Source organism: Mauremys reevesii, linkage group 1, assembly GCF_016161935.1.
Source record: "Mauremys reevesii isolate NIE-2019 linkage group 1, ASM1616193v1, whole genome shotgun sequence".
Classification (NCBI taxonomy): Eukaryota; Metazoa; Chordata; order Testudines; family Geoemydidae; genus Mauremys; species Mauremys reevesii.
This window is the reverse complement of record NC_052623.1, coordinates 288,465,277-288,477,226: the sequence shown is the minus strand read 5'-3', so window position 1 is coordinate 288,477,226 and position 11,950 is coordinate 288,465,277. Positions and strand designations below refer to the sequence as shown.

The following is an 11,950-nucleotide window of genomic DNA, read 5'->3' as shown; positions in this document are numbered from 1 at the left end:
CTTGGTTGATCCCCTAAAATCCTTGAGGCATGGGGCCAGACACACCACTGCTTCTGTAGGAGGCAGGGTGACAAACCTGCAACATCTGGCGGACGAGTTTAGAGGGAATTCTGGGATTTCAGCCTCTGTCCACAGTCTTCCTGTAGGTTTTACTGTAGCGGAGGCACATTCTGACCAAAGGCTATTTACCTCTCACTACTATGGGCCCATATTAGTTCATTTCTCAAATTACACAAGAAAATAAATTTGAGGTGCCCAAGAATGGTGGCATTCAACGGCTCATAGGAGCCCCTTTTAAAAATTCTGCCACAAAATTGAAAGGAAGCATGTGAGATTTCCCTGCCTTTGGCAGAATTCACCCATTATAGTGCTAAATTATCTTTCCTAGAGATTACTTTTAGCTTTGGACTCATAAGAATACATGAAGATCAGTTACTTTTTGCCTTTGGAATGCAACATAATTTACCAAGTGTCAATTAATTTTCAGGAAAAACAAACAACCCACCCTACCCTCACCTCCAAAAGGAAAATATTATTTAAAAATACTTACAGACCCTTACAGGTTTTTTTTTTCACTCCTTGCTCTATTTCAGATTACATTGCACACTGCCATCCTACTCGATATATATCTATATCTATATCTATCTATCTATCTATCTATCTATCTATATATCTATATATATAAATGCACAAAGTAGAGAGGGGAAAAGTGTGTGTGTGTGTGTGTGTGTGTGTGTGTGTATATATATATATATATATATATATATATATATATATATATATATATGAAAGATCTAATCTTAATTCTAGTAATCTTAGATGCTACTAGTAACAATAGTAGGTACAATATTTTAGGATACAAGTGTGATATTTTGATTGTGACTTGCATCCGAAGAAGTGGGTATTCACCCACGAAAGCTCATGCTGCAAAACATCTGTTAGTCTATAAGGTGCCACAGGATTCTTTGCTACTTCTACAGAACCAGACTAACACGGCTACCCCTCTGATATTTTGATTGTGTACCTTTCAAACTAGACTGATTGAAGTGCTAGATAAGACTATAGTAAATAGTCTAGTGGCCCTTTGGGATGGAGTATGTGATCTAATAAGTCTCTTTCATACTCTCTAGAGCACTGGAGTAAATTGCCTAGGGAGGTTGTGGAATCTCCATGATTGCATGTTTTGAAGAACAGGTTAGACAAACACTTATCAGGAATGGTCTAGTCATACTTAGTCTGCCTCAGTGCCGGGGACTGGACTAGATGACCTACTGAGGTCCCTTCCAGTCCTACATTTCTATGATTCTGTAAGTGCATCTACTCCAGTGGTTCTCAAACTTTTGTACTGGTGACCCCTTTCACATAGTAAGCCTCTGAGTGCGACCCCCCCTTATAAATTAAAAACACCTTTTAATATATTTAACACCATTATAAATATTGGAGGCAAAGCGGGGTTTGGGGTGGAGGCTGACAGCTTGCGACCCCCATGTAATAACCTTGCGACCCCCTGAGGGATCCCAACCCCCAGTTTGAGAACCCCTGATCTACTCTGTTTTTTGCCAAATATTTTCATACTTCCTTGGTTATGAAAATATTCTTTTGTTTAAATGACAGACAACATGAATAGATTATCCTGTTCCTCACCCTTACTTTCTCCAACAACATGCATCTTTAGTAAATAGAGTTTATAATAGGCAAATGGGGCAAGACTGAGGAGTTGTTGGGAGCTCTTTGTTAAAACGGTAGCAGTACAATATTGGTTCGGTTAAGCTCAGACACGAATGCGTAATGAATCTTTATGATCTTTTGCTCCTACAAAGTATTCATATTTGCCTAAAATTAACATCGTAAATTTGAACTAATGAGCATTTTCTCCCACAGTGCCATTAGCACCTCCTCAGGATTTGGCTATTTTCAACTATACTGCCTACTCTGTGTGGCTAAAATGGAGGCCAAGTCCTCAGCCAAATGGTGCTATTAAGAACTATAGTTTTAAGATTCAAGAAAACATGAGTCATACCATATTTTATCAGGTATGTTTATAATATTTAGTGGTGTTTTAAATATTTGAAAAAATATATTTTATTTTTCTGGCTATCTGACTCATGTCTCAAAACCAAAAATATGTAAGGCATTTTATATGCCTAGGTATGTCCTGCATTAATCAAAATTATATGAACTCATAAATTAAATGAGGTGATTTTCTTTCCCCTCCTAATGTTTCTTTATAAAAGACACTGAAAAAAGATGTTATGGAAATGCATGTATATTGTGGGCTAAATCATATCCTTAAGACACAGTCCGCAGTGAGGGATTGTGTGGAGGTTCACACTCCTCCTCCCTCAGCCATATAATGTCTGTTATGGGGCCACTCATCACGCAAGGGAATTGTATTGTAGTAATCAGTCCCAAACAGGCTCCATTGTTCTAGACCCTGCACATATGTGTAATTGAAAAGACAGTTCCTGCCCCAAGCCATTTACAGTCTGCTACTACAACCCATGAAGGAATGCCCAGGATCCTGTGGAGTTGCGAGGGACATCATGTGGTCTTGATAGAATAGGGAAAGATCAGTTTCTACGTCTGTGCACAGGGACTTCTGTTTTGCTTGCCATTATGCAGGACATGTGAAAGCTCCTCCATTGCACATCCGAGGACAGGCCAGACAGAATCCAACAGTAGGCAGACTGCATGACAGTTAAATGTGATAGAGACCAGCTTCCTTCATGTTGTCACAAGAAGAGTAGTATATGCAAGTGAGCAGACTGTGTGGAGTGCAGCAGTGGGACAGGCAGACCAATTCATGCAGAGGGAGACTGCAGCTTGTAGTGGGTTAGCAGTGGTCCCTCCCTCTCTGAGTCAGTGGGAGGCTACTCCGCCTCACTAGGTCGTTGGGAGTCACCCACAATTAGGGAATTAGCAACAGCCAGCCTGTGGCTGACTGTCCGGGCAGAGCGGTAGTCAGTTGGGGTCTCTACCCTGCAAGCAGGGACAAGGAGCAAACAGTTATGGGTCCCAGCCCGCAGTCAGGGTGGGAGTAGCAAGGAGTCTGTAGTTCGCACCTGTACTCAGGGCCAAACAGCAAACGGTTATCAGGCCAAGCCCTTAGTCAGAACAGGGCCGTAAGGAGTCTATGGCTCGGGTTTGTATTCAGGGCCGAGCAGCAAGAGGGTTGGACATCTTAGCTCCAGCAGATGGCTGACAAACACAGGCTTCTTGACCTAAAGAGGAGAGACTGCCACCCCAGGGATGATGTGGCAAGGGTAGGGGGATGCAGGCCCACCCAACTCCACTGCATCCCAGCCCAAGACCCTAACAGTGGCAGACTGGTCTGCTTCTGGGTCAGCGGAGAATCCAGCCATGACACACTGACCGGGTCTCTGGCAGCAACACAGCCAGATTAAGGTCGGCGGCCCCAAGGCCACTTCCTCCCTCTCCTCAGGGTGTACCTGGATCCATAGGGGTCCTTCGCTTCATCTGGAGAGAAGGCCCATGGTAGTCCCAGGACCTGCTCCATGGCTTGGTCAGCAGGTGGGTCCAGCAGCTCTGGCCATTCCTTTGCACTGCAGGGATCTGCTGCAGTCTCGCAGCTCAGGAGCAGGCAAAAGGCATCTGGCTCCTTCGGTGGCTGCAGCTCAGCTGAGCGCCAGGACCTGCTTTTTATACTTCCTGTTCCTTCCTCTGACTTCTGGTGGGAAGGGCAAGCACAGCCTGGCTCTGCCCACCAGGGTTCACAGCATGGTCCCTCCCCCCTCTGGCTCAGTGGGAGGCCACGCTGCCTCACTACAGAGCTAAGTTGTATAATTAAACATCATTTTGAAAAATCTGCATTTGTTTTCCCAGTAGAACTGAACAGCTCTCCCTACTGCTTTTACAGTCCCATGAAGAGATGGCTCTGAGTGCTGCAGGAACAGTTGTTACCAGGGATAGCCTATACTCTTCCCTCCCTGCATGTTTCTATGTTGCCCAAAATAGTCTCTTGTCTCAGGTAGGGGAGAAGAAATCACCTCTATCTCTTTCTCTCCAATTGCTGGACAAAGGCTGGAGGGACAGGAGGGGCACTGTGCCATAAACAAGCAAAAATGAAAAAGTTAGCCAAAGTGACACTTCAAGCTGGCATCAACCTGTTATATGGAAATCCTTCCCTTCAACCGAATCTATATCTGAAGAGGTGCTATCAGCAATAGAGGCAGTGCAGGTGGCGAGGAGGGTGTTTGTTTGTGACAAGAGCTCTCCAGGCTGGCACAGGATGCATATGTGAAGTTAGGCTGCTGATGTGGTACTACTGTAATTATAATAACTTCCGTTGACAAACCTTCTTCACAAGCCACAGTGAGGGAGACAGAGTGGAAAGGAAGGGAATGGGAAAGCAGTGTTTTCAATCAATCAAATAATATCTACTCTATGGTTTGGCTCACTCACTAACATGAATAGGAACTAAACCCTCAAAAACAAGCAGAGGGGCAGATAAATGTGATTGCTTGTTGTTATTTGATATATTTTATAGAAGCTCTCCATTGTGTCTTTCTCATTTTTTTGTTCTGATATTTTGTAATGTTATTTCTGACGGGGTGTGTGCGGGGGAGGAATCTTGAAAGAGGTACCCCATTCGTACAGAAAAAAATCTGGCTTGTGCACATCTGAAGTAGCACGATAAAGGATTTGACCCTGCTTGGACTATTTTGTGTGATGTGGAGACATGAAGGATGCAAGAGACAAGACTGCAGTACCAAAACTCTCATTAAATCAGTGTGGGGAGTATGAGACCCAGTGTGTCCAAATATGTGGATTTTGTGCTAACAATTGTGTTTTTCTTCTAAGAACGTTTCAGGTTCACACAGTGACGCAAACCTTGTTGGATTAGAGCCATTCAGCACCTATTTTATCAGTGTCTCTGCTTTTACAAGAGTTGGAAATGGCAATCAGTTCAGTAACATTGTCCAATTCACAACAAAAGAATCAGGTTAGAAACAGTTTTGGTTTTTTTTATGAACTGCAGCATTGTCTATGCAGATTTCTTTTTATAACTGAACAACATTCTTCCTTTGCTCTCCAAATGTAATGGAACACAGAACTATATCATTGTCACAACATGCACTCGCATTCCTATTGTACCTGATAGGTGAGGTCTTTACTTTTCAAGTTCGATGTTGGAAGTCTGAAATTAGAAATATCCTAGATTGAAGATAGGCATATATGGCTCCTATAAATGGCACACAGATAGGAGGAGGAAAATTAGATAAATATCAAACTTTGGAGACTAAAGTTATATTTTAGATCACTGTGAAAGCAACTGAGTTACAGTAATATCACAGGCAGCTGGACAAAGAGAGGGCTAATGAATCAGAAGCTACTTTTTAAGAAATACAAATGTTTAACATTTTCTGATAACTTGTTTAGGGAAAAAAGACAGTCACTAATTAAACATCTTCCTTTGTGATATCTCAGTCTTTCTGACATCTGGAAGAATTATGCAATATAATTTATTTAATTAATTAACTACTTACTAGCTGCATCTTGTGCTTGACACACATCCTTTGAAGTTACAGAAGCTAGAAAACTGCCTTTTTGCTTTCTAAACAGGGACACTGAGAAGAAAGCAGAGAAGAGAGGGGAAGAGAGCACAGGCAGGATTTAGCCTGCTAGGAAGTTTATTTTAAATGACTAGTAGCTATTTAATATATTTTTTACTAGTAACAAATGTTTATCATGTTGTTTAAAAAACTGAAAATTCTCTAAAGCTATAGGGCAAGATCTCAGGGTGCAAGCAAACTATACGGAGCTCAACTCAGAGCATTTGAGCAAAGATAGTTTACAAAGCTGCTGTACAAGGCTGCTGCTGCTGGGCCAACTCAGGGCATCCCTCAGGCTGCCCTAGTTTACAGTGGCTGCAAACAGCCAAGGAGCATCAGGATTTAGGGGTCTCCTTCTCCTTTTGCTTTTCTATTCTAGCACTGGAAAGGAGGATAAGCCCCTACATTGGCTGTACAGCCCTGGAAATTCACTTTGATGCTGGTATCCGAGCCATGGTGTTAGACAGCTCTTGACTAGTTAGAAGGCCGAATTTCCGAATGCCATTTTATAACATGTACTTCTGTACCAGATCTGGACTGGCTACAGAGCTTGCTTATACACACCAGATGTGTTGACTAAAAGATCTTTTAATGCTCTGCCAGGCATGGCTGAAGTTTTACACACTCTGCCACCTAGTGGCTGAACCATATAATACAGTTTAGCATTCCCTTAGATCAGTGGTGGGCAATCTGTGGCCCATCACGGTAATGTGATTGTGAGCCGCGAGACATTTTGCTGACATTGACCATCCGCAGGCATGGCCCTCGCAGTTCCCAGTGGCTGTGGTTCACCGTTCCCGGCCAATGGGAGCTTTGGAAAGCTACGGGTCACAGGGACGTGCTGGCCACCGCTTCTCGCAGCTCCCATTGGCCAGGAACAGAGAACTACAGCCACTAGGAGCTGCAGGGGGCCATGCCTGCGGACAGTTAACGTCAGCAAATGTCTTGTGGCCCGCAATTAGATTACCCTGATGGGCCGCAGGTTACCCACCACTGCCTTAGATCACTTCCTTTAAGTTCTACGTTCCTGCCATTTACAATATTTACACTATCATGCTATCTTTGAATTTCAGTATGTATCAATCTATTAAATGTTTCTCGTTTTCTAATTACATGGCCCAGACGCATAGCAGTTTGATATCTGAGTTGCCAGGACTGGCTGTGGTCATTGGAATACTTGAGTTATCTTCTTGTTCTGCAACAGCCATCTGTAGAGTTTGCTCTGCTGATTGTTCTTTCTGAGGAATAAACTGTAGATGTCGATGGTTTCTGTTGAACTGTCCACTGTCGTGCTCAATCACATATGATCTGGGAACTGAATTATTTTTCTTTATGATAGCTGGAGTTGTCCATCCTTTTTCTCCATCCAGTTTGACATGAACATGGTCACCAGATTCTAGACCTGTCAGTTTTCTACCTGAGAAATGTCTATTATAAAAGTGTTCATAAGCTCTTTTCACCTTTTTATCTGATTTGGCTACTCTCTTTATGTCTGGCCACTTTGGAAATAGGTTCTTTTCCAGAGCTGGAACAGTAGTTCTGAGTTGCTTTCCCATCAGGAGCTGTGCTGGACTATATCAGTAGCCGCTATTGGTGTTGATCTGCAACTCAGAAGAGCAAGGAATGGATCTTCTTGCTGTAGGATTTTCTTGTCTCTCTCAGCTTCTCCATTTGCTTGTGGGTAATGTGGAATGCTAGTAATATGATCAAAATCATATTTCATTTGGAATTACTTAAATTCTGCTGCAGTGAATAGTGGTCCATTGTCTATCACTAGTTGTTCTGGAATACTGAAGTGAGCAAAAAGTACACTTCAGTTTCTTGATAACACTGCAACTTGTTATGTCTTTCAAGTACATTATTTCTTTATACCTGGAAAAGGAGTCCACGATGATGAGGTAATGGTGTCCTCTGAATTCACATAACTTTTCAGCTAGTCTCTTCCGAGATCTGTCTGGCACAGGTGGTGTTATTAAAAGTCCTTTGTGTTGTGCTGGCCTGTTAGTTCTGCAGTGTTCACAGGCAGATACAGTATTCTTTATGTCCTTGCTGATGCCCGGCCAACACACTGACTGCTTCACCTGTTCACAGCATTTTGTTAATCCTTGATGTCCTTTTTGGGTGAGGTTTAGGATTTCTGCTCTCATTTAGTTTGAAATTATGATGCAATTGACTTTAATCATGAGTCCATTTGACTCGCATAATTGTCCATGCACTGCAAAGTAACCCCTTGTCACTTCCTTAGTGTCCTTTAAATGTGTGGGCCAGTCACCTCCGTGTAACTTAGAACATTCTGAAGTTGCGTGTCTGTCAAAGTTGCTTTTTGTAGCTGTTGTAGTCTCTTTTATGACACTGCTTTGTATCATTCTCCACACCTTTACATCATCTTTGAACTCATGGGTGGTTGAATGCAACGCTGAGCTCTATGACAGACTGTTTGCTACTAAAAGACTTTTTCCAGGTGCATATTTAGCAATTGGATTAAATCACATTAACCTAAGTAATAGACATTGTTACCTCAGTGGTGCTTGATCCAAGTCTTTCCCACTGTTAAGGGTTACATGTAGTTTATGGTCTGTTATCAGTATAAACAAATCTAATCCACAAAGATACCTGTAAAAATTCTCATATGCCCATAGGCTTGCCAGGCACTCCTTTTCAATCTGTGCATATCGTTTTCTGCTTCTGTGAGTGTGAGAGAAAAATGAAGCTGGCTTCCACTAAATTCCATATTGTTGAAACAATATACCACCTAGGGCCATAGCTACTTGCATCCTCACTGACCATTGTGGATTTGTGCACATCATAGTACTTGAGAACTGGAGCTGTTGAGATAATTTCTATTACCTTTTTATAGGCAATTTCTTGTTATGGCCCCCATAGCCAAGTTATGTTGGACTTCAGTTCATTCAGTGGTTTTATCCCTGTAGAAAGGACTTGTGGATACCAACCAAGGTAATTTACCATCCCCAGTATATGTCTCAGTTCTGGAACATTTGTTGGTGCATTCAATTAATTGCTTTTACTTTCTTGGGGCTTTAGGACTGATTCTATCTTTGTTTATTGCCTGTCCCAAGAGCTCGATTTGGGGTAGACAAAAATGCATTTTTCCTTATTTAGCTTCAGTTCAGACTGACTGATGAGGACTTTGTTGAGGGTTTTACTGTATTCTTCCATGGAAGACCCATATATAAAAATATCATGCACTAAGACTACAATTCCATTTGTATTTGTTAACAGTTCTGCCTTCTTTCTTTGGAAAATTTCAGGTGCATTGATAATCCCAAAAGGTAATCTTTGAAAGCAAAATCTCTCAAAGGGTGTGATAAATGTTAGTTTAGCATTTTCTTTGGCTAAAGGAGTTTGCCAGAATCTGCTCAAGGCATCAAACTCAGATAATACTGTAGCTCTTTTCACTTTGGGGAGGGAAGTCATCCAGTGTTGAGAGGATATATTTTTCTCTTACAACTGCTCCATTAAGTCTTTTAAGATCCACACAGATCGTATTTTTCCATTTTTCTTTATAACTGGTACTATTCAGACACACATGTTGTTGGCTCAGAGTTTTCTTGATTATGCTAGTCTTCTCCATTCTCTATAACTCAGTTTCCCCTTTATGGAGTAATGGGAGAGGAATCCGGTAAGATATATGTACACTATATGGTTGAGCATTGTCTCAAGGTTTTTTTTATACTGCTGTCATAAACAGATAGTTAAGGGTTAAAGTCTGTTTTACCTGTAAAGGGTTAACATGCAGTACCTGGTGACCACCTGACCAAAGGACCAATCAGAGACGAGATAATTTCAAATCTCTGTGGAGGAAAGCCTTTGTCTGTGTTCTTTTAGAGAGAACTCTTTTTGAATCTAAGAGAGACAGTCATGTCTCCAAGTTCTCCTGGAGTAGTTTCTACTAATTAATAGTGAGTATTAATTAGAAAGGCGAATTAGTCTTATGATTTGATTTCTATATTTGCAATTGGGTGTTTGCTAAAGGAAATGCTTTATTCCTGTTTGCTGATATTGCTTTTTACTGAGAAAGGGGGAGGGGGGATTCTCTCCAGAGATTGATAAGGTTATTCCCTATGAGTGTCCAGCTTGGGCTCATAGAAATTCTGTATTTTCTTTTTAGTCTTTAATACATTCTTTTCTATTAAGGACTTGTTTGGTCTTTCCTTGGGTGGATTCTCAGGGAAAGAGAAGGGGGAGGTATCCCTCTGTAGTTAGATCCCGGTATCTCTCCTAGGAAAAGGGAGGGGGGAGGAAGCAGGGGGAATGGTTTATTTCTCCTGGGTGTAAGAACTCCATGGATTTGGGGCTCTTGGAATCCCCTAGGATTTTGGGGAAGGACTGTGTCTCAATCCACATTCCCTGATTGAGTGGTGGCAGCTTACTAGATCTAAACTAGGATTTTAGTTTAGAGGGAAACCAAGTCGGGTCCCCATCTTTGAACCCACAAGCTCAAAGTGGGGGTGAGACCTTTGACATGGTGGCATGCGGGTCCTCACCTTGAAACCCCCCAGTTTCAAGTGAGGGTAGACCCAGGACAACTGCATCTCCTTTCAACAGTCCAGTATCACCAAATATTCCATTGAGTTCTTTCACCTCCCTAACTAGGCTCAGCATGGCTGCCATGTTGTGGCTGATAAGGCAATTGGTCTGTGGTCCTTTGATCAAATACATTCTGAATGCAAAGATTTTGTCTTTGTAAGTTGTTTTTGTAGTGAACTGGCCCATGCAGTACAGAATACCTCTCTGGATAGTCAGAGCTGTGTCAGGTGACTTCAGCTCTCGGAGGAGTTGATGGTGATTGTAAGTCCCTTATGAGATGACTGTGACATCAGCTCCTGAGTCACTTTTAAAGTCAATAGTCTTGTTATGAATATTCAGTCATCACAAGTGATAGATCCCAGAAATGGCTCTTGAGTCTTTGTAATATGAGTCAACTCCCTGACTGCTTTGGTGCAGCAAACAGCTGCAAAATGTCCATATTTCATGCATTTATTACACCATGTGCCTCTGGCTGGACATGCATCATCTCTTGGGACATGACTGTTTCTACACTATGTGCATGTAGGTTGGAATTTGTCCCTTTTAACCTAGGAGTTGTCTCTTCTTGCCTTATGGATCTTATGGTAATAACTTTTAGCACTTGTGCTGCATTTTTTAACAGCTTCTTGTTTTTCAAGTTTGTCAAGTTGCTCTTGATTTTGGTCTCACCAGCTCAGACTGTTTCTCTGAGAGACAAAGTATGCATCAAACATAGCCAGAACCCTTTCATAGTCATGTTTTTGACTGTATTAAGTAAATTCAAAGGATGTAAGGATATGTTCTGCTTGCTTCACCATAGCATAAATTAAAGAAGATACCTGTATGTCTCCAGTTTCTTTGTGGAGTTTGTTTGCAGTTTGAAATCTTGCAAAATACTGTTTCCAGTTTGACCATTGTGAAGATTTGTCAAAGCTGAAGTTCTCTGGAGCAGTGAAGAGTTGCATGTGTATGAAATCCTGCAATCTTTGTTGCTTTGTTCCTTCTGTCTGCAACCTTTATTGCTTTGTTCCTTCTGTTTACAACTTTTGTTGCTGTTTTCCTTCTGTTTCTGTTCTTAGTTTATTCCTGACTCCATGTCATGTATTTCTGTATCAAATATGGACTGGCTAGAGAGCTTGCTTATATACACCAGATATGTTCACTATAAGATCATTTAATGCTCTGCCAGGTATGGCTGAGGTTGGTTTAAATAAGGTATCTTACATACAGTGCCAACTAGAGGCTGTATAGTATCATACAGTTTAGCATTTGTTACAGTCTATATTTTTAGCAGCTGCTTGTCCCACCATCCTTACAGTAGTATTTTGTCCTGTCCAGCAGCTACAGAAGCAGCCATCAAAGCTGTCTCTTTTGATCAGTGACCTCATAGCCTCTCCCACTTCCCTCCTTTCAGAAGGCTGCCTCCACTGGATGACACATTGCCCTTAGAGTGGGACCAAGTAATTTTAAAACTCTTTCTTCATATTTTCTGCTGGGCTCATTGGGCCCCTCCCCTTTTCAGCCATTTTTGGTCACTGAATCTAAGGGCTAGCCTACAGATGAAAGTTAATGTAGAATAAGTTAGGGTGTGAATTTAAAGTGGACTAACTTTTCCTGAATGACTCTATGTGTAGGCACTCGTATTCTGAAATAAGAGTGCCATATTCCAAATTAGCCTATTCCATTTAAACTAATTTGGAATAAGGCACACACATTCTGGAATAACCTACATTTTATTCCCACTCTTTTTGGAGCACCTCTGCCCCACTGCAGCTCTCCCATGCTCAGCAAAAAAGTTTTTTTTTAAATCTCCCCCATTGAGTAGCCTGACCTTTTATCAGCTCTTGCCA

At 41.8% G+C, this 11,950-nt stretch overlaps 1 protein-coding gene across 8 annotated transcripts in view; it reads left to right on the top strand.

Moving 5' to 3' along the window:
- PTPRQ (protein tyrosine phosphatase receptor type Q) overlaps positions 1 to 11,950 on the top strand; it is a 203,947-nt gene that overhangs the window by 116,475 nt on the left and 75,522 nt on the right. For all 8 annotated transcript variants that reach the window (XM_039521013.1, XM_039521014.1, XM_039521015.1 and 5 more), the window contains 2 exons: positions 1,882 to 2,033; positions 4,822 to 4,963. In XM_039521013.1, coding sequence (XP_039376947.1) covers positions 1,882 to 2,033; positions 4,822 to 4,963 — 294 coding nt within the window. The remainder of the gene's footprint in view (positions 1 to 1,881; positions 2,034 to 4,821; positions 4,964 to 11,950) is intronic.